Source organism: Falco peregrinus, chromosome 11, assembly GCF_023634155.1.
Source record: "Falco peregrinus isolate bFalPer1 chromosome 11, bFalPer1.pri, whole genome shotgun sequence".
NCBI lineage: Eukaryota > Metazoa > Chordata > Aves > Falconiformes > Falconidae > Falco > Falco peregrinus.
Window position 1 is genome coordinate 22,208,428 of NC_073731.1, and position 27,811 is coordinate 22,236,238.

Sequence of the window (27,811 nt, forward strand, 5' to 3'; positions counted from 1 at the left end):
GACAGCCAGCCAGCAGACAAAGCCCATTCTGAAGCACGGCTATCGTTTAGGCAGTGTAGGCAAACTTCACTGCTTAAGGAGAATCACGGTAACAACCTTATAAACCTTCACCCTAACAGGACCAATACTCAGCCTACCACAGCAGATAGCAGTCAGCTCCCAGATGGTCACAACAGTTTGCCTTCCCCATGCGCTGGCTCTGGAGGCTTGGCCTGACTCCTTGCACGGGGATGTGGCCCGTTGGTTGTCACTCCCGTACTGTGCTCTCTCCTGCACGCCATACATGTCCTCACTCCCCTGTGCTTCTCATCTTGTGCTGGTTTTGTCATCCAGAAAAGAAATATGGCGATGATGCTTTGGATTAGCTAGTTCAGCTCTGCTTGTACCAGTGTCCAGTACTGCCTTTGGATAGCCTCTGGAAAAGGGCGTTACCTCAGGCAACACGGAACAGGTCTCCTCTGAGGAGGACATATGGATTTTATACCAGAAGACTTTATATACAATCCTTAAAGCAAAGATCAGACCCATTTCTATCTCCTGTTTGCTGTCCAGATCCTTCTCTGTTCAGCCTTCACAGGACACTGCAGCAGGAGCAGCCGTACCCAGCAGTTACAGCAGGGCGGCCAGTAAGGTTGCTGGGTGCTGCAGCATCAACCCCCTCAGCCCTCACTCGCCTCGCTGTGGTGAGGGGTGTGATATACGTATATCAACTGTCAAAAGTTTTTAATTTTCTTATTTCTATATAGAATTACAAACTCCAAACTGCCTATTCTTTTGCCAGCCCTGAATGTTTCCCTGCTCTGTATTTACAGCGTGGGGAAATGATGTCATCTGAAAATTTCCTATTTATTCTCTCCTTCCTTGGGCTTTGTCATTATTTTTTTTCCAGTCATAAAGACGATGCCTGCCACACGCGTACTGATTTTGTGCATGAACACCTAAAACAGCAGGCAGAGAAACTTCGGGGGGGGTGGGGTGGAAACGGAGGCCTTACGAGCAGCGGCCTGTTGCGGTGCCGGCGCACCCCGCACCGCGCAGAGCCCCCACCGCCGCTCGCTGCTGCGGGGCAGCTCCCCGCGCACATGCGCCGTGCTTGAGCCCTTCCCACCCACGTTCGGCCACTACCGGCGGCAGGGACCCGCTCCCGCCGCCCAGAGGAGGGTCCCGGCCCCCCCGCCCCGGTGGCATGGCGGCGGGCGCGGCGCGGGTGCTGCTGGCCGCCCTGCTGGGCGTTCTGCCGGCCGCGGCCGAGCGGGAGCTGCGCTTCAGGCCGCCGGCCGAGGCCCCCGTGCGGCTCTTCACCGAGCCCGAGCTGGCCAGATACGACGGGCAGCAGGTAGGGCCGGGCGGGAGGCTGGGCCTCCCCGGGGGTCCCCGGGCGGTTCCTCCAGCCGGGCTGGGCCGCGGCCCGTGGGGCGCCTGGCGCCGCCGCCTTCCCTGCAGCCACGCTAAGGCTCGGGTCTCCCCTGCGCCGCCGCCGTGCGATTCCCTCCCTCCCGGTAACTGCGGGGTAACTTGCTGCGTAGGCACTCGTGAGAAGCTTGTTGGCAGCCGTGTGTTGCTAGCCTGCTGTTCGTTTGTCCTGCTGGTTTGGGGCTGTTGGAGTTGGGTACAGACCATTAGAAGCACGTTCCTGTTTTATTTGTTGCCTGCTTGATAAGGTACTCATGCCAGTGAATTTCTGATTACCATCAGTTGGAGCCAAAGTAATTATCTCTCAATAATTGATTCAGCTATGTATTTAGACCCTTTTTTCTGCCCTACAAGATGACAAAAATAAAGCCATTTCAGCTTGAATGTTTAGCTTTCTGTGACGCAGAGATCTCAGCAGAATTTCACAGTCAGAATCATAAAGTCCTATAGTGATACACATCGGTCTTCTTTTTGGAAAAACTTGCTGGCTGGCCTTCTCAGGGTCTTCTCTAGAGACTTTCAAGAAACTAACCAGCACATGACTAAAAATACATCTTGCACATAAAAAGACAAAGCAGAAACACTGGCTTATTAAATAGATCAGATGTCAGCAGATCAGATTTGCGTGCATTTATGTATTTATTGGTTGTTGTCTTAATCAAATAAAGAATGCTGTTGGCCATACGCCCTTTTATCATGGGCAATACCCATCTGCATTAGGAATAAAAAGATGCAGTTGATCATCTTCTAGCAGATGAGCTGACTTGCAAGAGGGACACGTATCCTACGATTGTGACATTTAGATTACAAAGATTCTCTCATTGCATATGCTTAAATCCACAAAAAGAATCTCAGGGGCAGTTTAAAGCACAAGTAAGAAATTTCAAGAGAAATGAGGTGTACGCTTGTGTACACACGTAAGCAAGAGAAAACCTACAACAGAGAATTTCTCTTCTTTGAGTCCTGAGTGCTTATGGATTTCATAGCTAGAACTAGCTGCTTGTTGCCTGTGCTCAAGTGTTGAGGATATATTGATGGCTTGCCTTTCAGGAAGGACAGCCCATTTACCTGGCGGTGAAGGGAGTAGTATTTGATGTCACTTCTGGAAAAGGTGAGTTTGCTGCTTCTCTACTGTCTGCTTTGTTTCCGTGCTGTTACTCAGTCATCTGTTTTTGAATAGCCCCAACGTATTAGAAGCCTGCAGTTCAATTGCAACAAAAAGAAGTTACTTTTTCCTTCCTTAAAAAAATAATTTTTCCTCCTCTGATACCTCCCCCACTAAGGTTTTGTCTAGAACTTACACTGGTTTGAGACTACGGTAGACACAGGCAGACAAGCCAATGTAGTCTAGTTAGCTTGAGTGCTCAAGACGCCTGCCCAGACCCCCAAGTCCCTGCCAGATGTGGGGTCAGGCCACGTGGACGCTGGTACTACAGCATTCGATTGCACCAGTACGTGAACTGACCAGGTCAGAGTTAACTTGGATGCACCCATATTGCACTACACAACATCAGCATTGCTGCAGCTACATCTTTTCCTTTTGTGCTGGTGTTTGCTTACCTGTGCTGCCCAGTGGCTTGGTCAAAACTCTTGAAGAGTTGACATTGGTTTTGAAAGGAAGGTGAGGGGCTCAGTATTTTTTTTTTCCTATAAAATTTTATTTCATGAGGCTTCTTGTCTCATCATTTACACCTAAACCATTTATTGCTGTATTTGCTGTTTGTACCTTCCCTAAGAACTACAGATGCTTTAATTTGAACTCCTGCTACTTAATCCAGATTGCTGTAAAAAAGGGACCATGGGGGGGTCCTGGACATTTGCCTTAATGTCGTCATAAGCAAACTAATGGCTTGTTGCTTTGTTGGTACTAAGCTTGTTAATGTAGCTTGTCTGGACATATATGTTGGCTGATCTTCAAATCATGTTAAGACAAGGCTTGCCGCTGCAAATTCTGGAGCCTACAAGCCTCTCAGGAGAATGTAAAGCATAGCTCCCTAAATAATAGGTAAATTTTAAGACTGCAGTATAGGAACTCAACAGTTGTGTTGTATATCCCCACCCTTGGTTTTGTTTTTTTAAAAGGACTGGGATATATTATCAAAAAGTAGCAAATCAGAAGTCAGTTTTGCAAAGAAGAGTCTTAAGACTTGAGTTACTGCTTTCAGTTCACTGACAAGTGTTAACAGGCTGGTGAAAAGTAGAAGCTGAACATACCCTGTACATTGCCAGATCATCACTGGATTTCTTTTTTTTTAAAAAAAAAAATCTGACAGAATTTTATGGAAGAGGAGCCCCATACAATGCTTTGGTTGGAAAAGACTCAACAAGAGGAGTTGCAAAGATGTCTCTGGATCCGGCAGATCTTACACATGACATAGTAAGAAAATGAACTATTAGTTTAACACTGTTTTGCAAAGTTTTATTCTTTTGCAAGATGGTGAATGATTGTATTACTTGTATTAATTTGATCCATATCTTTAAAACAAAAATGCATTAATAGTCTTTAAATACACAAAATGGATATGCATTTACTGCTCATGAAAGATGCAGTGCTGACAGCCTTAAAGAGGAAACTTTTGATTTATGGAATCAATACAGCTTATGTAAGCATGTAAAGGGGAAATGACCTGGTGTTTAAAAAGATGATTCCAAAGAGAGTACATCACTTTTTGTCACTTGATTTAGTGTATCCTACGTCACTGACGTGGCAGTGGATGCTAACTCTGGCAGTGGGCTGTTGCTTGTAGGAGGTGCGATTTACTTATGCAGGGAAAATGAAGGGAGATTAATGATTTGTTTGACCTGAGTATATTAAAGTTCTAACAAGGCTGAATTTGAATGAAAATAATAAAATTACAGGTTATACTATCAATTTTTTAATCACGCTGTGCTGAGTAAACCCAAAAGCTGACCCTGAGGTTTATAGTAATAAAAAAGAAAAATGCATGTAAATATCTGTATTTTTATTTCTTTGAGACAGGACTTTCATTTCCATATATCATTTAGACAGGACTCACAGAAGAGGAACTGAAGTCCCTGGATGATATCTTCAATAATGTTTATAAGGCCAAATATCCAATTGTTGGCTATACTTCTCGACGAATTCTCAATGAGGATGGCAGCCCCAATCTAGACTTTAAACCTGAAGATCAGCCACATTTCAACATTAAAGATGAGTTTTGAGGAACATTTTTGTACCTAGAAAATGCCCAGGGAGAGGCACAATAAAACGTTAGATTTTGATTTGATTGCCTGTTTTCTGGAGTTCGTGACGACGATTAGCTATCATGAGTCAGTTTTCTGTTTGGAAAATACATGTGTGTTGAACACAGATAGCTTAGCGGAAACAGATCTGTATTAGCATCATACACTTGAGCTGTTGGCTTGAATTATGGGCATTTTTTCACATGAAAGTTCTTTCTGCCTGGATTTCTCAATTTACAGGTGTGTAATGTAAAATTACCTTCCTTAGAAAAGCAAGTTTTTAATAGTTGAAACATGACTGGTCTTTTTGTAAATCCCAAGTTGTTTCCCACTCCTTAGAAAAGTGTGAATGCATTACCTGGACGAGGCAACATCAATTTTCTGTGCTTCAAGTGAGCGTAGGTATCACATGTACAAACAGGTATAATGGAGGCTTACATTTTTTAAAATGTATGGAATTTAATATTTGATAGGTTTGAGAATACTGGATATAAAACCACTCAAAGTCTTAAAATGCAGTTACTGTGGAATATTTATGCAAAGCCTACAGCTGTAAACCAAGAAAAATCTTTTTTCCCCCATGAGAACTACTGTGACATTTTAAGTAAGGCTATTATGGTAGTTTTGAGTCAACGACACTTGAAATTTTTTTTAATAACTATCAAAGATGTCATCTGTATTAGATTATGATGATTTCCTTCTAGCTTCCCCCACTTTTTCTCTGACAAAAAGAGGAAAAGATAACTCGGTTTACTACATGCTCTTACATCACAAGTTTATTATAGTACTTTAGTATCCTGTAGATAGTTAGCATCTGTATATTGACAATTTTAGCTCTCATTTTTAATTTCTGTAGTTTTTCTTTGTTTTTACTCTGGCTTCACCATTGCTGTTGCAATGAAGCGTGCATTAATATGTTCCAATTTTTTTAACCTAATGTAAAACTGCAGGTCCAGTAGGGTGAAAGCAGACCCCCTTTACTGGGTTTCTCTGGCAGTCTTTCAGCAACAAGAGGACCGTAAAGGCATGTGCTATACAAACTGCTGCTAACCACAGACTTCCACTGCCTTAAGTACGATGTAAATTGTAACGTATGTGGATTTATCTGCCACTGTGACAGATTGAATTAATGCGTAGAAACTGAGCAGCTGCTCCCAGTTCTGTATTAATAATACAGATACAATAAAAGTACAAATCTGTATTTTGTCCTGTTTCTTCAGCATTTTGGCCACTTTGTTTGAAGGAAAGAGATTTTTTTTTTTTTTTTTTTTATTAGCTGAATCTCCACTTTATGCTTGTCAGGAGACAGCTGCCTGTCAGTTGAATACCTGGAAAACCTGCTTCTATTTATTTATCCTTTCTTTCACAATGTTACAGGTTTTATTCTAAACTTGTTCTGTGTCTTGCGATTAGACCTCTTAATTTGCAGGAGGGACTCCATGCCCCACCCCCCTGCTGAATGATGCTATGGGGTGGAATAAAAAATTTAGCATCTAAGAAAATAATATTGCTTCAGAGAAATTTTTTGGGTTTTATTATTACTGCTGACCTGTTGATTAGATACCAACAGCAGCTACGAGTTGTCTGCTTGAAGCTGCCTGCCCAGGGGTATGGTAATCTGCCTACCTGCCATCTTTATGGGAATGCATGTGGGTTGGGTGGTAACAGTGGTTGTTCTTTTGCCAACATTTCACAACTACTTTTCCAATGCCTACTGTTTTTTCCCCTTCTCTCCCCTTCCTTGCATGCTTCCTTACAGGGCAACTTCAGTAGCTGTGCTACTGTGGTTATTGTAATAGTCTTGGCTTCATCTGGGATCAGCATCTGCAGCTGCATTTCCAAAACCTTGTAGCTGGATTGTAACTCATCACCGCTGAGTAGTTTAGTGTTACTATTCTCTCCCTGGTTTTCCTGTTTGCACTATGAAGGTCACCTTTGCTGATCTCAAAGCAGGTAACTGTTTCTCTGTACTAAATTTCAGGTTAGTTGCAGTGAAGAAGCCCTCCTGTTGCAACAGGAAATGGTGATAGAAACCCCACTCTTGCAGTGTGAGCCTTGTAAATCCAACCTGCCCTCACTTGTGCCTGTGAACAGAAGAGGCATGCTCCAGTGCTTCCTTTCTGTTATGAAAGACAAGTTTATCACAACTGAGTGCATTTTAGAATCCCAAACATTTCCTTTTTGTTTTTATTTCAGTTTGGGAACTGAAGGACTCACATTTAATCTCTTTCTAGGCTATTTCAGTTGAGGTTCTCACTCAATAGAACAGTGTTACGATAATAAGACTTCACGTGGGCATATCATTCTTAAAAAGTTTTCACTGACTACTTTTTAAAAATTGAGAGTACCACAGTATTTCTTTTAGTGTTAATTTAATGACACTATTTTATGTCTAAGGCTGTTACTTGCCAACAGCCTGAAATTTATTTTGCTTAAAAGCAAACTGTCTGCTATGGTGGCTTTGTTCAGTAAGTTGCATTTCCCTGACCTCTGTACTATTCCAGACAGGTGTCCCCACTATCTATACATTGCACTCCAAACAAGCAAATTGTATGCTATCCTTGTTTTTCCAGTCAGCTGCATTTCCCTGACCTCTGTATTATTCCAGTAAAACAGGTGCCCTCACTATCTATAAATTGCACCAAAACCAAGCAAGCTGTGTAAAGCCCTATTGTAGCCTTCCTACTACTCCGTACCTCCTTTGGAGAGTGAAGAATTTCTTTTCAATTTACTTGCTGCTTCCAGATAACATTGCGAATGTTATTATTTTTGCTGTGCTGCTTTTAATCTGTATCTTTCTAACTTAACATGGGTGTTTGCAAGGTCTGAGGTTTTAGTGAATTGCTGCAGCAAGAATTACTTTACTTTGGTATTTAATAATAGTTTTCTCTTCAAATGTTAAGAATTATCAGGTGGGCTCATCGCTTAGAAGATGCATAACCCAAGTTGGTGTTTCCCACCTGGCACTTTTCAGTAGTCACTGACTTTGATACTAATACGTGTAACTAAATTTTGTGACAGGATAGAGTCTGTCTTCCATACTTTAAGAAGGACTTCCCTGATTAAGAATGGGATCAATAGGACTAATAATACAAACCACCAAAATTCAATAAAGGACTTATGAAATGCCAATCAAAATATTATCTTTATTTTTACAGTTGTAGAGACGTAGTTAAGCGAAATCCTACTAAGAACGTATAAGGTGTGTTAGCAGCTGTTAGTCACAGTTACTACCTATTGCATCCTAACCTAAACAAGACCACCTGTCAGAATGCAGGGACTGTGAATCCTGCAGACTGAGTGGCTGAGATTTTTCCAAGAATTTAGGATTAGACTTAAAATGAGGATATTTCTTTCCTAACTGCAGTGTGTATATGGACACCATTCTTATTGTGGCCTTTTGCCAAAATACAAGTGTTTTGTTGATTTAAGTTTCTGTATTAGTTTTCTTATGCAGAAAAGGCATCGTGCCTCTTTGAGAACTGCAGTCTAGGCTAGTACTTTTGGTGGTCTGATGATACCTGCTGTGAATTCATAACAGGAGTCTGTGTAGGATCATGTTTCAGACTGCACTTGTCACACTTGCCAGACTTTCACATTTCCGTAAAAATTGAAAGAGGATGCTTATCAATTTAGGTGCAGTGTTCTGGAATGGGAGAAGTCTTAACACAGTTTGTAAATCACTTTAACTTTTGTTTCAAAACCACAATTGGGCTATATATTCAACAAATGATAGTTTGGAAAGGCATTTAATTGCTGCAGTTTTCCCTTGCAAGACTCCAAAGAACATGTAAAACTCAATTGATGGTGCAGGAAAGCAAGAAAAAAAATGGTTTAGCTGACTTTTACAAATATATTCTGTCTCTTCTATAGCTAAATATACTTATCTGAAACATGTTCAATGTAATTTGCATCTGCTCAAGAGAAAATGGAAGAGATGTGAAAAGTCCAACACTAATTTTTCAGCTGATCTGGTTAAAACGACAGGAAAAAAAAAGTAAAAAAACCCCCACTTCTGACTGCTTTTTGTGAGTGGAAAAAGCTGCCATTCAGTAGATTCAGCTGCACATCAGTGAGATGTGTTAAGTAGCTCTGATTAGTATTTGGGTATTTTCAGATGAACACCGGATATTCTCAGTGGTATCCTGAAATCCCAAAACTGACGTAAGTGATGAAAATCATACACTTTGTTATCCATTATCCATTTATGCTTTTGCTTAATGCTTTTCTGTCTATACAGGAAACAATACACAAGCCATGCAACTTCATGACAAATGCACCATAAACAATATTCAGATAAAGTAAAACACACATGAGCCTATACATGAAAGCTGTTTACATGGTGTACAGAATGGCTGTTTTCAAAGAAAATCCATCTTGGCTGTGAATGCTTTGATTAAAACAAAAAACCGCTTAACTTCCAGATTTGTAATAATTACTTCACTCAGAGCCCTATCTGCAAATGCTGATTCAGATAGTGATAACATAGAATGTGTCTTGACTGCTTTGACAGAAAAATCAGTGCTGTATCAAAAGGTGGGGTCTTTTTTCTCTCTATTCAATCAGAGTCCCAAAGAACTATGTGTGTGATAGGTGCACATCACTGCCAGGAGTACTCTAATAGCATAGGCATGATTTTGATTTTGGCATGACCAAAAAAACTCCTAATCCTCAGAACAGATGAGAAACGAGAATGTATCTTAGTGTGCTATTGGGACAACTCATACTGGTAAGGTAATTTGGCAGAGCAGTGCATGCAGGTCTGATAACAGACAGTGCTTCCTATTTTTGCTTCTGACAGATATGGTCAATGAGCAATGTAAACTTGTACCCTTACCCATCTGTTGGTCTTTACATGATGCCTTCTTTTTCAGGTTTTTTCTTCCCGTTCAGTAAAGGTGTGAGTCCTAATTTACTTGTTTACAAAACTTACGCTTAGATCTTCTTGGCTTGGGTTATCTGTTGACAAGAAATCCAAAGTAACAGGAACAGAGGTTAACATTCTGTGAAAAACAAAGCTTGTGCACCTGGATGAACTCCAGAGCCACAGGAAGTATTCTTGAATAAACAATTCCTATTACTGTTTCCATAGGTTATTTGTAGTTGTTGCCATCAGAAATTCTGCACTGTGAATGAATGTTCAGATTACAGTATTCTGCAGTACTTTTTGACATGAGCCTTTATCCTTCTGACATGAGCCATTATCCTTCTGAGAACTGAAATGTTTAGAAGAATCTGGGTGCAAGCCATCTTGGAGATAAGCCATCCGAGAAAAATGAAAACATGACATAATCTTCCTCAACTTAAAGAAACCTCTCTGAAAAAGGAAAAGAATCAATGTCCCAATGTCTATTGTTTTACCTTCCAGATTTTGCTGAAAGCTGTCTCATATTGTGCAAAAGCAGCAGATAGAGCAGAGGCTTGGATCTAACCCTTGCATTGTGAAAATCTGAGTCCACTTCTTGGCATGTCTGCTTGGGCTTTAGAGATTAGAGATTTAGACCGATTACAAAGAGTCAAATGCATGAACTGAATCCAAAGAGGCCTAAAGTTGTAGGAACGTTTGAATGCAGAGCTGAACTCAAAGCCTTGCACCCTTCTTCTGTAGATGACAGAATCTTTGAAAGAAGAAAAAAACCCAAAACTTACAGGTAGCATTTGTTTCAGCCAGTTTGGGCAGATAGATGATAATGGAAGTGAAAATTCCCTGTGCCTTGTTCTGTGCTCCTTTGCAGAGGTACTAACATCAGCTGTGTTGTATATGCAGAGCTTCGTTACCAAGCAATTAACTGCCTGCAGGATAACTTTACAGATTAAACCGATAACTGGTTCAAAATAGCTGTGGCAAATCAAGAGTATCCTAGGAGGCTACTCTTCTTGTTGGAGGCTGCGGCTACATACCATTTCTTTTACATTGCAGTGCTGTTTTGATAATGATCTCAGATGAAGCCCAGGTAACTCAAATTTATTCGTTACCTTTAACCCTTTATTAATTTTTATGTTTGAGCAAGGTAAAAGCTCATTAAAAAGAATAAATCATGCTCCACAAAAAGCAAAGTGTTCCTTCTGAACTGCAGAACTGTGCAGCTGTGCATCAGATCTAAGTATACTTAGGGCAAAAGTGTTAACTGAAAGGATGACATGTTTAAATTCTTAGGTAACATGTCTGTGTCCTACATTATGCGTCAAAGTATCTCAAGAATATCACTGTTTTTTCCTTATTTATTGTTTAAGCATGCTCTGTATTTTAAAATAGTTATGCAATACTTTTTGACAGTAGGAATTTCAAGGCATTTGTGATGTATTTTCATGTTACAGAAAGACAAACATACATGTGTGTCTGAGATACACCACAGACAGGTCTAGCAATTTAGACAAAGGCAACAGTCCTACAGTCTTTCCAAAACATTTTCTATTCCACGTACAGGGCAGAGATAATGCCCTGCAGTTTTGATCTGACACAACAAAAATGGTAGACAGAAATGAAATGATGATGGCAGCTTGTAGGGATATCTGAAAAGCTCTCAGTATTAACATGCAAAAGACCAACCTATCAATTTTAGTAAAGCTGAAAGGATCTTAAGAACACTACGCTTAGTAGGGAAGTTTGAGTATGTGCTGAGCCTCTATGATTCTACACATTAAATATTACATATGTCCTAAACTGCTGCTGCCAAGAGTAAATACTTCCTTCCCATTTCTCTGAATGATCTCCTCTGAGTTTAGGATGTCTTGGAGCTGGAAGAAAACAGGCTGCTGAAAGGATTATGTGCAAAGCAGCAGCCTAGCAGTGGAATATAACCACCCAAGGCAGAGAGAAGGAAGGTGAGAGAAATACTACTTACGAGAAGCAGCAGGAGATTATAAATAACTTACGGGAGAGCATGGTTTCCAAAGAGATGAAACTTGCAGATGCACTCAGAGATAAGGTTGAACTTGAGAACAGAAAAGTGTGACATCCTCCTTGGCTACAGTTCTGGGAAAATCAGCATGAACTAAACAGTTTGTGACTGCTGGCTCCTTTCTTGACACCTTCAGTCTCACTTCCCAAAAATACTGATGCCTTTGGCTTTGATACCTTGCAGGTGCCTGGATTCATAGAAAATCACGCTGCTGCTCTTCAGTCCCTAACTTAGCAATTTTTCTCATTTTGTCTTTAAACGATGCCCATTCTAGTTTAAGAAAGAGGGTTGGAGTTTTGCTGCTGAAGAGCTGACCAGGGACACAGAAACGAAGGTGCAATTCTCAGCTCCACTACAACTTTGCAGTCCTTAATGCTAAGTTTCCTGGCTGTTAAATGAGCCGATGCTTCCTTTGAATTCCCTTTGTCTTTCATCCCTATTGGGACTTTAAGCCATTTGAAGACAGTAATGTTCACTGCCCTGGTGGGACCCTAAGATGGCTGTAATACCAAGAATGCTACCTTCTGAAGCTCTAGCTTTTCCTTGCTCCAAAGAGGTATCGCTTTGTGGTGTTTCATCTTTCAGCTGAAGTGCCCATATCTTACCCATGTCCATCCAAGCCTGCCATCGCTTGGAATTTGCCTATATGTCCATTGGTCATTTATTTTTTGAAATACTGGTAGAAACCATGATGACCCCAACAGTATTTCTGGCTCAGCCACTTGAAGACATTGTATAAAAGGTGTTTCCCAACAACGTCACGAGTTGTAATGATACATTCAAAATGTGCAGAATGAGGGGGCTGCTGGAAGCTCGAGGTAAACTTTTCATCCACTACGCTTAGCTAGTTTCTGAGAAAACAGCTATTCCAAGTAAGGAAGAAATGACCCTCTAATCCCAGAACAACTGTTGTAGCCTTTGCAGACACATTAACCTGAACTTCCCTAAGCACCTAAAGGAGCTTTTCAGCTTGAAAAAAAGTAAAATCTTAAGCAAGACTTTATCTGAATAATTCTGTTAGCTGTACTTGCTTCACAGAGTAATATATATTTATGGGAAACTTAAATACATAGGGAAATAGTTACAAACTACTATTCCACAATACTGTAGCTCAACTTACTGCGAGCCCTGTCAGCGAGTATGCATGTAAATTCCTCATGGTACTGTGAAAACCACAAATACAAGCTGGTCAAACTAAGTCTTTTAAACGTATCTGGTTTATGTTACCCTTAAAAAAATTATGCACATTCCGCTAGGCTGTTTGATTTAACAACAGAAATAAATCAGGGGTTGTCCTGATACTAGCTGAAAAATCATCTCACTGAACTGTTTTCTTCACAGCTGGGAACCTGCTGGCCACTTCCTATTTCTGATTGTGCACACTATTCATAGTCATGTAATATCACTGGAATAACCACATCAATTATTTAGATGAATACTTTTCAAATTCTACTTTAAAAAACATATATTCTGTTTTTAATGCAATTGAACTGAAAACAAAGACAGCTAGCGCCATATGACACCATGAGCCACTGGAAAGCACTTCTTGATTTACAGACAGGGTTTGGAAAGGCAAATGGATTCTGCAGAATGTTTATATAAAAGCATTACTCTCCATAACTTCCTCTGACTGGACCGTCCTTTCATTTATATTTTTCCACCAACTCATTTAGACTGACTCATAGCACCTAAAAATAGTTTAATTTACTTTATCTTTTTATACTCAGAATAACACCACAAAATGGATCATGCCTACATGCAGTTATCTGAGAAAACCTACTCTGTTATTTCAGCTCATTCCTTTCGGTGTCTGAAAGTCACCGAACCACATATTAAGTCAGTATAAATGTACATAACCAGAAAAGTCAAGGAAGTTATGTGCCAGAATCTGACCCCAATTTATGAAGCGTAACAAAAATTACTCTCTAGGCCATACAGCATGTCTCACATTTAGATATCCTTTTAGAAACTGAGCATGACTGCAGTGCTTTAAGGAAATCATCCCAGATCTATGTTGGCGTTACTTCAAAAAGTTATGTCCAAGCTTCCTGAATTTTAATTTTTTTGCATGTGCTGGAGCAATTTTCCCATGTAGCAGGAGCTAGCTTTGCACAACTGGAGCTGAAGGAGCAGCTCTGCAAACAGCAAGTTCTTATCCTGTCTGGGGCCAAATCACAAAAAAGAAACAAACCCAACTGCAGTTTATTATTTCGTGCCCTGCAATGTGGCCTTTTGAGAGAGGAAAAAAAAGCAAAGAAGGGATTAGAGGAACTTCAGAGGAAGAAGTGGGACTATAGCTGCACACCAGAGAGCTGGTATGAGCTGTAACAGTAAGGCTCACCCCTTGTACACATTTTTAGCAAGCACAAAGCTCAAGAATATTCTGAAACAATACAAGTGAGGAGCACAGATGTAATTTACCTGTTATTTATCTACTTCAGAAAACGCATTTCTGCTTCAAGCTATAAATCATTAAGACCTCTAACTTTCAAACAGTGCATCACAAATTGGCTTTCCGGTTTATAAAACTCATCCTAATATGCCTCAGCACTGTCTTCTTTCAAGAAAGCCTAGAGAGAACCAGCTGTCTGAGCTGGTTGTGTTGCTATGTAAGATTTGTGCATAAGTGTCTCTCTGGGAGTTTTGGTTTGGTTCTATCATGTAATATTCATGACAATCATCATTAACCTGCCAGCTGAGCTGCCTTAGCATCCTGCCTCCAATGTCAAAAGTCTCTTCCTAGCCCACACAGTTCCTGGAAGCCTGCATGCCCACATTACAGGGTATGGAATTTTGGCTTGAAATTCTTATGTTTCAACTAACAGGATGAATAAAAAAATAAACAATGAAACAAACAGAAGAACTGCTACAGAAAAGATAAAGCAAGAACAAGGGTGTGTTCGGTACTCCTAGTTAGCAACGACATGCTTAAACAATTAATCTGATCATTCCAGCCCATACACCAAGGCTTTGGGAAAGCTGACAATTCAAATATGTCCATTAATAATAAAATGTGATGGGTCAAAAGGGGGGGGGGGGGGGGGGGAAATCCTTCCTTTTAAGCTGCATGGAGTAAACTGTGCCACCTTAAAATTACTCATAGCCCACTGCATATCTGTCAAAAAAATATACAAATATTTGGAGTAGTAAATAATTTCAGTGTCACTGAGAAGAAATACATTCATGCTATAAGCAAATTCGGTAATTACATTATGATTTTAATGTACTTACTTTTTCATCAAGAATGTCAGAATAATCAAATGATGATTAACACTCTGGACAATTCAATTACACAACACCCGGAGAAATCCAAGGGATGCTAAATTTCAACTTCCCCCATCAGACAGAACAAAATATACACTAGGTCCAGGCCTGCCAATGTGGAGCAAACTGAAATGCTGTTGAAGAATCAAGAAAAGGGAAGAGTGGCACAAGGAGGACGGAGTGATCAGTGGAAGAAGGCGAGTAAGAGTAGAGAAGGACCCCCAAGATCAAGCGAGAGAGAGGTAATAGAAATTTTGATGCTACAGCCACAGCAGAGCAAGAGAAGACCAGAGCCAGCCTAACTGCATGGTTCATTCCTGCCTCATTCTTTCAGAATAGGATAGTCGGGAAAGAAGATACACACATTTTAAAGACAAAAGTGTTGTGGATTAAGTTTTATTTTATATGGTACCTAGTGATTATAAGAAATACAAGTTGAATTCTGTTTCTACCTCTGTGTTTCTACGATGCTTTTTGTTCAACTGCAGTTGAACAGAGGGAAAGGGGAGAGGCTTACTTGTTGCCTGAAGGAGAAAAAATGTTTTTCCTTATTGTACACTACAACCTGCAATGGAGCATCAGGGATGGATTTGTTAAAAAAACAGCAGCTGAGGGATTAACAGCTCACTCTTAAATCAAGACTACCAGATTTAATCATCTTTTCTAAGGAGGCATACACTTTCCAGAGGGACCCAGTCTTACAGCGGTGTCACTAGTAACAATACACTTCTAGAATTAGCTTTCAAAAAAAAAAAGATTTTGATAAAAGCTCCTACGTAAAACTTTAGACTTCTAAAACTTGCCAGTGGATAAACTTCATGAATGTTTCTTCCCCACTGACAAAGAATTTAGGAGACTTGAGGAATGTGAAATACAAATATCTAACATAATAAACAGCTGTCTACACATAATATGAAATTAGCAAAACCAGAAACAATAAAGAAGAGTAGGGCAAGGGCCTCTTAGTTTCCATATAATGGGCACCCCGATGGGGATGCAGATAATCCCACACAATATCACAGTTCACCTTCCTGGGTGGAACCAGCTCAGCCACAATGGGGAGTGTACCAGCAGCCTTCAGATCGTTCCCTTGTCACAAACCAGCACTGCTCAGCCTTGTTTCAGTCTCCTGCTGCCTTCTGTAAAATCAGCTCTACTGCATTTAGACTGGTTTAAGGCTCCAGCAGCTGCAAGTCCACCAGGGCTCAAAGCCTGTTATGAAACCCTAACAGGAAGACCCAATTTTCTAGCAATCTCTTCTCATACTTCCCATGTCTTTTCATAAGCATGATTCTGTGAGCTGTCTAATAATGATAAGTACCCCCAGTACAACACAATATTACATGGGAAGTCAGTAAAGCACAATATAAATTAATTTGCCAGCAGCTGGGTTTTCCTGCACCTCTAAGGGGAGGCAAGAGCTCTTGATTTCTAAGTATGATCATTATGAGACTTACACACATTACCAAGTTTACACAGAAAATAATGATTTTATATCTAGTAGTAAAAGCTGCTTATCAAGAATTTTAGGTGCCTTAACACCATTAAAATTAAAATCAAGGGGGAAAGGGCTGTTAAAAAAAAAAAAAAAAAAAAAAAAGAGAGAGAGAGAAGCAGCTCCTACTTCCTACCAAACAGCAACTCAATACAAGAAAAAAACCCCAATTTTTTTCTCAGACTCTTTTCTGGAAGACACTTTTAAAAAGATTTTATCTTTCCTTCAAAGCTGTAAGTATGGCTTTATGGTGATATGGCACAGCTCTTGCATTTTCAAAAAAAAGTGTGTCACCATTAGACTGTTTCTGATCTCCTTATAGTCACAAGCTATGCTTAATATTGTTTATTTTTTATATTATTTGTTAGACCGTGTTTTACCCTCAAGTACATTTTATTTAAGTATTGCTCTACCCATGTTGATTTAAACCAGCTAAAAACAGGACAGCAAAGTATGCAGTAATAGGTAACAGGCCTTGAGAGAAAGTTTAGACAAACTATTTCTGCAGAAGTAGAAATCACCTACAGGCAATTTTCCTTCTTTTTAGAGGCCTATTAACTTTGATATTTATGGAACTATTAAGCTGTTCCTTTGGAAACAATCATAGCAAATGTTTCTTAAGGAGGTTATGAGGCATGGGTATTTTTCTCTAGAAAGCTTCTTTAGAAATAAAGGGGAAAAAAAAAAAGAAATTTAGTTCTTGTAAATACACTGTCAAGGCAGCTAAAAGAGCAATCAAAGTTTGCTTCACATTTCAGTCCACATTTTCCAGGAACTCCCCACTAGGAAACTTTATTAAATTTAAGAGAAATTTAATTTAGAACGAGTGCTGTTTTCACTGTATTTTTCTTCCCCCAATGTTTTCCTAGATGGATGCTTTCATAACAGTTCCTTTGGTTTACTTTGTTTCTATGCAACTTGAAGTCATAAACCAATTTTCAACTAGTGTACATCAATAACAATAAAGAGCTCCAACTGAGCAATGCTGATTTTCACTGCTATAGAATTCAGTCCCCCCTCCTTTCCCTGGACCACAACAACCTCCTACATTATCGGCTTTGATGTTTTCTATGGTGCTCAGAAACCAACATTTTACATTATTTGGATTAAATGCCAAAAAAGGACCTCTCTAATTATGAACATAATTACAGATCCACTCTTCTTCCATAATTCCTGAATTAGACAGCCATTTGCTTTTGACTAAAAATACACTGGATCTTCAGAGCTCTGTACTGCACTCATCTGCGTACATTATTATCCCTTTTTCCCTCCATGTGTCCTTTTGCAGAGTTTTAATAGTTCCACGCTACAGGGAGCTCTGACAACACTGGGACAAATATTGTTGCAAGGCACAATATAGGATAATTAATAATGAACTTTGAAGCAATCACTAAATCTAGCTGAAAGCTTATAAAGAAACCGTACTTTGTGATGATGCTTATTCTTGATTTTGCTGGTAAAAAAAATCCAAATATCCCCTAAAATACTAAAAGTGAAACTCCTTTTCTAACTGCATGCTAATTTACAAAATTAAATAACTCTCCAGGGGTTTCACTGCTAGTCAAAGATTACAACCATACAATCTGGCTCTTGCACTAAATAACCATTTCTCATTATTGTTTTTATAATCAGGATTAGGCAAAGATCTTTCCCAATACTAACCTGGAAAAGCTAAAATCCAGAAGGAGTAGAGGCCTTAAAATATTCAGTATAGCAAAATGCAGGTTTGTTTGCCCTGGACTTCAAAAACATGGCAATAAGCACATCCCCTTGTTTAAGGCTTAGTTTAGACTGTTAGGCAACACTTCTGATGTTCTTTAAATTTCACTGTCCAAGATAAGAGAGAGCAAAACTTCTTGGACAACCAAATGCCATTCAGGTCCTTTAAAAAGAAGTGAAGCTCAAAAGAATTGGTAACAGCACATTTCAAAACACATTAATAGGTTGGCTCAAACCCCCACCCTTTACAAAGAAGCGGGAGGCATACTTTCCCTGCCTGTTTTCCTTAATGGCTACAGAGAAAACCGACAGGAAACATGAGCAGAATGAAACCAGTTTGCAGTCCTAGAGAGGAAAATGGTTCTAAAATGTAACTGTGGGCAAACAGAAGGTGCAGACAAACAGATAACCTCCCAAGCACCAGTCACAAGCCAGGCAAAAAAAAAGATCTGAGCCATGTGGATGCGAACACAAAGGTATACCTAAATTTTGCAAAATGGTCTAAGTGACCTAGTCAGAAATGTTACAGATGCAGGCAAAAAAACCCTTAAAACAGTGAAATACTTTGTAGAATGATCCTGAATCCCCATCAAGGGAGAAAAACAGGGAGCAAGAGTTTTCTGAGTGCAGCACTGATTGGAAAGAGACTTGAGTTACTGCCAAAGAAGCTGTTTCCTATTGTCTTTTTTTCCTGCTACATTCAGGGAAACAGGACCTCAGTTTAATCCCACTCTGATTATGAAGAATGTACACAAAAATGTATCACTTCACATTAACATTCTGGACAGAAATAAACTAAATGAGCTCAAATATTGGCCCACCATTACAGTGAAAGTTACGTAACTTCTTTCGTATATACTGAGAGATACAGAAAAAAAAAATCCCGCAAAATTCTGAAAGATAGCAGACTACTAGCATTCAGAATTTGTAATCTAAGTTGGTTTTTAACTTAAAGAATTAAACAAATAAATAGGATGAATATAAGGAAACATACTATCTCACAATATACACACGAAACTCTTCCTGAAAAAAGCGTGGAGAATTGAAGAATGGAAAAAATTACCTAGTCATCACATTACCATGAAACTTAAAGATCTCTATTACGTGCCTTCCTAACCCTATTATCCTAGCTAAACTGCTGAAACCCTAAACTCTCAGCACGCACCTTCACAGGTTCTGAAATCAGTGCCTGAGGCTTCACTCTGTTCTCCCCTGTATTTCACATCACTGAAATGTGTGCTACAAAGCAGTACAAAACTCTACACAAGTCAGAGACCTCACAGTTCTTAACCACAAAAGGATTTCTTAAGCATTCTCCTGCATTCATTTATTTTTGATGCCTCAAACAAACAAGAGCTGATAATTTGCTTGCAGAAAGATTTCCATTGCTTAAGCAATGCAGCTGAGCAAAACAAAGTACCTGGTTCTGTGCCCTCAGCTCACACAGGTCTCTCCTAATGTTTACTTTTCCAGAACAGGATTTCCTGGGAAGTTCTAAATGCGTGTGTCTCTCAATTCTGTTTGAGAGCAGAGAAATAAATAGAAGGTGCAGACTCTTCTAGAAAAGGGAAATCGGGTTCTTGTCTAGCTTAAGTTATTACCAACTGCAACTGACCTGAGCCAGAAACCCCTGGCAGGGAAAAAGAAAATTCACCTGGTGCATTTCCACTATCCAGCCTAATATCGTATTTGCTTACATACTGTAATTATCGAGAAAGGCACTACTGATTTGTAACTTATTTTCTCAAATAATATTCAATTATTGGCAGCAGGTTATTTAATACAGATGTGCAGAGCACAACTGAGAAGAATGGCGCTGGTAAGAAGTGCTTTTGTAATGGAAGAAGAATGCATTTCTCAATTGTTAATCTTGCTTACATCTCATACTTATAGTCTATCGTGTTGACAGTTGGACTGGTGTCATATCGTTTCAGTCAGCTGGGCAGCACTGGGCAGCTGGCTTTCCATACTGACCCATTTATCTTCCCCAGATGCAGGTTTTTCACTCTGAAAGGCCAGTCCCCATTCATGTAAGCAGAACAAGAGAGACATCCAGCGGCTGGACCATTTAAGTGTATTTTTTAAGCTAGAGACAAACTCAACTACATTCTTACCTAGTCCACATTCTTCCACGTATAAAAAAACATTTATGAGCCAACTACCTGACATACAGAACCAAAGAAAAAAATATTCCAGTGGCTGAAGCACTGCTGTCATCTCTGCTGTGTGCTTTTCCTGCAACTTCATCACGGCGTGTTCCAAGTCCCATCCGTAGTTCCCCCTTTTTATTCTTAACTTCATTATTTTTACTATTGATTCATATAAATTGGTATAGGTTTATTAACATCCATGGAGCTATAACGGTTTGTGTCAACCCATTCTAATTGTTTGCTATTCAGACATGTACTTTTCACATCTACTATCTTCTAGTCAAATATTTTCCCTAACCTTAACACTATTTGTACTACTTATTTTTATTTGCATAGTAAATAGACTTCCCGGTCACTACTGATATAAAATTCCAGAGAATCAGTGGTAAATCCTGGTATTATGTGGTTTAAGCAGGGAGAAACAGATTATTAAAAGTATTAATTAGTAGTATCTACAGTGTTTGTTATAAAGAAATTCTCTGTCTTTACTGTCACATCTAAATTACTTCTTGTATATAGAAAGACAGCACATCTGGAAACATAAATCAGCACAAAAGGGCATATAAACTCAAAAATCTGAAGAGAGGATGAATAAATAGAAGGAAACTTTTTGACAGAGTATAAGTAATATTAATTTAGAAGTAATTCATCTGCAGAAATCAACTTTGTCACTGCTACATAGTAAATAATTCATTTTTTAATGGGCTTGACCCTTAAAAATTTGAAAGATCTGTAGGAAAAGTTCTTGTAAGAGAGTAAGGAATGGGTTAATTTTTCTATACTTAGTGAAGAATTGAAGGCAGCCAGTTGCTGACTTCACTTAAAACAATGTAGGATGAGGTGTTAGGGATACAGTTAAGGGCTATAAGCAAATTTCCCAGCTTCTAAAGAGAAAACTATGCAGCCAATAGAGTAAAAACAGATAGTATCATGTGATGACCCAAAACTAGCAGGCTATGCTACTTATGAAAAAAAATTACATACCCAGTCTGAGAAGAAATTTGTTCCTTTCTTACCACACATGTATGGAAAATCCATCACACATAAGCCAAACAATGTATCAAGCTGCAATAGTTATTCCTAATATTAAAAAAAAAAAACACAAAAAAAGCCCAACAAAACACACCAAAAAAACAGAAGGTTTAAGTCTTGTACTGTGCTCTCTGATAAAATATTTCACTCTACTGTGCACTTCCTTGCAATGTTTTTTCAACTGTGCTGCTACAAAAACACTACCCCAAAAACCCAACCCAACCCAACCAACCAAATAAACCCCACAAACAAAAAAAAACAAACAAAAAAGAGAGAAAGTAAAAGAAGAAATGTCCACAAGGCGGCACTTCCCACTGCTTACTAAGAATTGTTTAGTATACCTTTAATATCAACTTTAATTGAATGAAATAACATAAAAGATTTCTTGACTACCGAATGCCCACAGGGGTTGATATCAATTGCTAACATAATTAGAACTACTTTCAGAAAGACCATAAATCTATATATTCATAGACTTCTGGATAGACCCTACTGTGACTGAAAAACGAGCGAACAGCTTTCCCTTATGATTTCAAACCAGGTGTGATGTCACTGGAAAGCCAGACAGACTCCGCTGAAACAACAGGGCTGTCCCAATAGAAATCAAAAGCTGAAATCAGGTTCTCAGGTTCTGAAAATCAAAAGAAGCCTCTTTGCCAATAATCTTTGGATGAGGATCTAGTTCTTTAAATATTTTATCAAAGCATTGCTCCTCTTCTAGTGTTTTTAAGGGAGGTATCTAAGCCAGGCAGAGTAGATAACATTTGGAGAATTATTAGATGTTGCAGTAGACCTATTTTTCAGTTTGAAACCTTTTTTAAACCATGATGTATCTTGTACTTGCTGTAAGGCAGAGTTGTTCATTTTGTCTCACTTGAGGGATCTATCTTGGTACCCAGGTAGCACACACCTAACCTGCAAATCCTGCCTCCCCCCAGGCAATCGAGAACACTTAACTGAGGAGTTTATATTCTCCCTGATGACTCTGTATGTGAGGACTATTTAGTTTCAATATTATGTCCTGTGTTTGTAAGTGATCAAACAATTATCCACAATTAATTTATGCACATGGAGGTCCATGGCACTGATCTGTGAGGTACAGCTTCATCTCAACCCTCATTAGCAGTAGCAAGTCAGTTGTCAGCAAGCGCCAGTCCTTGACCACTTGGGGGAGGGATGCTGAGTTGAACTAATGTCGTTAGCTAACTTCAGGGCCTTAAGTGGTGGTGGACCATAGAGGTGGTGAACCATACATATATTAAAGACAAAGCAACACTTCAGTGTCTTAAAAGCCCGCATGTGAGAAAGCTACTACATACAAAGCAAGGCACCCAAGCAAATAGCAATTTGGTACAGGGCACAGGCACAGAACGTGGTTTGTCTGACAAGTCATGGAACTTACATTACTGCTGTTCCCTTCACAGGAAATCCTTCACTGATGCCTTTAGAGCAACACTTCAAAACACACTGAGGTACAACCCATCTAGCATACATCTGCCACCCCTCAAATTAGCTTTGATCAGTGTTAAATGAACTGTCCACTTGCCTCACTTGAATGACCTAAGTAGAGGATACATCTATCTGCCAAGTCCTGAACAGTGGCCTCCAAAAATGGAGACACACCTTCTCATCAATCTGGACTTATGAAAACCATTAGGTCTTACCTAATTGCTGTACTCTGGAGATCTAAAGTCCCCCAGATTACTGCTGCATGGGCAGAAAAAAGCGACACTGGCTGGAGGTGATGCTAATTATGAACTTCCTTTCTTCCTATACTTATGCCTGTGGAAGAGTACAGAAAAATGCATGTGAATTTTCTTCTGTTAGAAGAAGAGGTTTTAATTATCAGCAGGATAATTGGTGGAATTTTCACCTGTATATCATTACAGTTAGATGGATACCAGACAGTAACTTGAAATTATTATTACTTTCTAGTTATCTCAAAATAATTACCTATTCTTTTTAATTTAGAGGTTAAATCATAATTAATCAATGATTTAATCATTGTAGGTCTAAACATGCTAACAAAACATATTCTAATATGCCTACATGAACAATAAAGAAAAGAAAAATAAACAACTTAAATCTGGTGGTGGGGGGGGTTGTTTCATTTTCATTGTTGTTGTTGTGGGGTTTTTTCCCCTGGCCTCCATCTGCTTCAGAGTCTGTGATACTAGGCAAGAATTCACTGAAAACCAAAAAACCTACAAATTATGATCTACATATAGTAAGAACTCTCCCTGATTTTTTGCAAGCTTATGAAAAAATACCACTCCTGAGACAGGATTCTCTCAAAGATCCCGAGTCCTATTGAAACAGGCCATGTATTACTGTTTTTTACACTACATATTCTTTGCACTGAGGACCTTGTCTCCATCAACAATCCTCAAACACCGTGATGAAGTAGTTATTGTTGTCACCCCACTCTCCACCCAGAAAATGGTAGGGGAAAATGACATCCAAAGTTTCACCAACACTTTACAGTTGAAATGGAGTGATAACTCAAACCCCTTGACTTGGTATTTTGTACTTTTCCCACAAATATTCTTCCATTTGAGTTCAAAGAACACCACAGAAGAATGGCTGAGGCAGCCAACGGAAACCTAAAAACTAAACCTGAAACGGAATCATGTTGTCAAAGTCCCATTCTCAGTTCACATCAACTTTGTTACAAAGTTCCTCTGTTAAGAACTTCCTAAGTGTTTTTGTTACTTTTAGACAACCTTTCCAAAGCAAGACGGTTCTTCCAGAACAGCATTAACGTGTGAACGAGGCAGCGAGAGAAGCGCCCCAGAGCGCCCTGCTTTTGAGAGAAGGCTGCGACCAGAGTATCTTACCACTAGAGGGCAGCATAACGCAACCGCCGGGAAACTGCACTTGCCGCCGAAGACACACGGTTTCACCCCCGCGCAGAAACAGAACGACCTGCAGGCGAGCGCTAAAGCCAGGAGGAGAGAAAGCCGGCACATTGCTGATTTACGGGGACATACACAGGACCGCAGCAATGACAACCCTGGGTGTGAGCATGCTTGCAGGTGCCTGGCAGAGCCGATTCGGTGTCTTAGCTTCTCCGGCTGGCTGGGGCTTAAGAAGTTTTACAGACTTAACACCGCTACAAACTCCAAAATGCTTTCTCCTTTTTACCGGTCCTCTTACTCAAGCAAAATGGCATCGATCCTGATGGGGAAGCTGCCCAACCAAGAACTGAGTAAAAACTGGAAAAAAGCTTCAAGTAGCTGCCCTGTTAACAGACTATGCACAGAATTGATGGGATCAACGAGTTTATATAACAAAGATAATGTCAGGGGATATTGTTCTTTATTCTTCAACACCATTATCTTCCCATTGTGTCATACAACAAAACTCTTATCCCATTTAGGTTTCTGAATCAAGCCCCTGACTTCAATGTATAGGCTCCTCTCAGTTTCTGACTCTGAGATGAGCCCCTTCAGGCCCAGGTAAGTGAGCCCCACGATATCAAAGGGCTTTAGCAGGTATATACATTGCATCAGGACAGCACTGTGTACTTTAGCAATAACAGGACAAGAAGAACTTAGGATTGGAACAAGAGAAGTGATCCACGTGAGCCTGGTCCCAAGGTATGCACTGAGAGATGCATGCAGACATACAGAAGAATTTGGTTAGCTTTTACTATTTAATGGCCCAATTAGGCCATATTAATGAAAAATACATACCATAGAAACATAATATGCACACACAAAAATAAGCAAATCAAGTTGCCAGAAGGAGGTCGGTTGTTGATATGCAGATGACTTGGGCAGTAACTACTTAACTATTCCACCCTCTGAGAGAGACCAGGCTGTGATCTTGGTCAAGCTGCTACAATCAACTCTGTCTACTTTGTTGTGTAAGATATGAGAAGGTGCCTACCTAGCTGTGAGAACTGTACGTAGAAAGCACCAGATAAAGAGCAAAAATCTTACTATATTACACCTGGAAAAAGGAAGGCAAAGAACCTCTGTACCTGAGGGAACTACAGTTCAGGGGCAGTTGCGAGATACACAGGAAAGGAGTGAACAGGCTGGCTGCGCCGCCACTGCAGTCCAGGAGGGACTTACAGCACAAGGAATGCCAGATTTGAGGTGAATACTTGGAAAGGACGCATATCTGTGCAGCATGACGAGCCACTTGTAGCATCTCCTGAGGCAGCAGTGCCCAGGGCACAATGGAGAAAAGGCCAGTGAGATGACTGCACCAAAGAACAACAGCATCATGCAGAAAATTTCAGGTTGATTGGGTTTTCTTCTTCCTATCAGGGAATAAATTTACAATCATTCCAGTCTCGCACAGCATGCTCTTCCAGACTTTAGAAGCAATGGGATTTCTTTCAGCCTGCTACAGAAAAGAGGGATCTGAATGGGGGTCCACAGACACTCAGAGTGAGGTCTCTGTTCTGAGCAAAATGACCACACATAACCCAGCAATTCCCGGAAGAGTTAGTTACACCCTCTTTCCTGCTGCTCTGCACCAAAACAAGGTGTATTTTCACAAACATCTCTTTCAGCAACAGTGCTGGCTTTAAGACCTTGTTCCCTCCCACTTACTCCCACCGTGCACCACAACCTTATTTGTGCCAGGACAACTGCTGGTACGGGCACACATTGAACTGCATTGAAGAAAATAACCCTCCCCTACCCCCCCCCCCCCAAAAAAAAAAAAAATAATTTAAAAACGGAATTAGTTTCCTGATCTAATTCACTGCGCAGTCATGCAAACCATTACACTGACATGAGCGGCTATGTAGGTAGAGGTGGGCAGCAAGCAAGAATGAACAGCAAGAGGATGACACTACTGTGAGAAAGAAGCGTCTGGGAAACCAGAGCTCTGCTGGAGGCAGAACCTGAGCATTAACCGCTGCTGAAGCACATTTGGCTTCGGCACCAGCTGAACTATACAGCTCTTAACATTTTAACCTGAGCACCTAGACACACTCAGGTGGTCTTTCCAGTTAGAAGATACTCGTATAGGATTTAACTCTCAGATAGTAACTGGTTTAATTATTATCAAGCTTACAAATAATAATTATTTTTAACTGGTCATTTTAATAACTAGTATTAATTTGTAATTTCAAGGCATTCCTCCATCCTCTCATGCCTGTTACCCACTTCCACCTTGCTCACTGGACTTTCTACCCCATCAGTTATGGGACAGCTGCAAAGGTTGCTGGATTAGCCTTTGCCATAATGGGGGCACAGGGGGAAGGAGCCAGGGGAGGACTGAGACTTTCCTGTAGCACCTCTGCCGCTGAGAGCACAGAAATTTTCATCAATGCCAGACCATTTTTAGGAGACCTGACACTGTTTCCAGGCTGTGCTCCTCACCGCAGTTTCAGCCTCTCAGCTGTGACAAATGCAGGTACCCGACCTATTTGAGTACTTGCAATCTAGCTGAAGGGGTAGAAACCTCCCACAGAGAAGGCAGAAACAAAAACTGACTTTAGTCGTGGTTTTTCTCCCCTCCCTCTCCAATTTACCAGCTATACTTTCAAGATGAAACTAACAAGCCCCTTTTACAGGGTCAGATCTTTCCCAGCTGTTCAAGAATTAAACAAACGAGATAGCCAGAAGTGCCCCCAGCTGGTAAAGCAGGGTGCTGCCCCCAGAGCTCTTGCTCAGCTTTTTACTCTTATCCAAAATATGCTTCCTATTCACTCTGTGGTTTTTCTGTTTTAGTTCCCAAACTCAGCTCCTTTTCTTCTTTGTATGTGTTCCCCCCCAGACTATTTAGTATTGCCCATTAGTGCAAATTGTTCAAATATCCAAGAAGCCTACGCTTACTTTTTTTTTTTCCAGAATTGCTGACATGCTTGACTATCTTTTAAAATACAATGTAATTTCTTCAACATCAAATTACATAAAATAAAGGACATCAGTAAAACCTCCTGATTCCAGGAAACCACCTCACTAGTTAACAATGGAATATTCAAGCACATACACAAACACGTATCTTTAACCCAGCTGCATCTTGCCCTTGGATACAATTGCATATGAAACAAACAGCTTAAACTGGTCACAGAAGAAGAGAATTTATACAAATAATTGTAAAAACAAATTAAAGGGGAATCAGTAGTCCTGATTTTTTCCCCTTGAATATTGTAAGTTTTGATCTCAAAAAGAGATAAGCTCCATGCCTGTCAAGAGGGAATAAAATCACTTTTAAGATCCTGTATTCGATAATGCCCTCATATTTGAAGGTAAGTAATTACAGACACTTTACAAGATGCTCTCTCTCTCTCCCAGTTTTGTTAGTTCATATTCCAAATCAGGTTTTAAAACCTCCTTTTAACTGCAGAAAACACAGTGGCTGCTGGAATGAAGCAATAGTCAGTAAGTATGTTGTAGGGTAATTCCAAAGGCATGCACTGTAAACGTTACGAAATTTGTGAAGAGGAAAGGCTGAAAAATAATTTATTTAGATTTATTTCTGCTGTAAAAAAATCTTCAAGATGGCATTATAAGAATGAAGTTATGGTGCCCAAGTTATACTGAACCCTTGTGTCCAACAGTGCTTCTACTTGTTCTGCTCAGTGTTTATTTTCATTTCTGAGCACATCAGACTGGCATTCCACTTGTAGGTGTAGTAAGAGAAAACCAAACTTGAACTCCCTTTGT

The 27,811-nt window shown here is 40.0% G+C and overlaps 1 protein-coding gene and 1 long non-coding RNA gene across 2 annotated transcripts in view; one reads left to right on the forward strand and one right to left on the reverse strand.

Annotated features, from left to right (window-relative positions):
* The first annotated feature begins 973 nt into the window (after nt 1-973).
* NENF (neudesin neurotrophic factor) lies at nt 974-4,656 on the forward strand. Its single transcript, XM_005238781.4, has 4 exons — nt 974-1,336; nt 2,464-2,524; nt 3,687-3,790; nt 4,420-4,656. The coding sequence occupies exons 1-4, from the start codon at nt 1,187-1,189 to the stop codon at nt 4,594-4,596; spliced, it is 492 nt and encodes a 163-aa protein (XP_005238838.2). The 5' UTR covers nt 974-1,186; the 3' UTR covers nt 4,597-4,656.
* The window catches only part of LOC129785350 (uncharacterized), a 65,427-nt gene continuing 40,094 nt past the window's right edge, over nt 2,479-27,811 (reverse strand). The window contains exons 2-4 of the long non-coding RNA XR_008749286.1: nt 22,844-22,961; nt 9,455-9,576; nt 2,479-2,611 (exon numbers count right to left, since the gene is read on the reverse strand). This is a non-coding gene — a long non-coding RNA (uncharacterized LOC129785350). The remainder of the gene's footprint in view (nt 2,612-9,454; nt 9,577-22,843; nt 22,962-27,811) is intronic.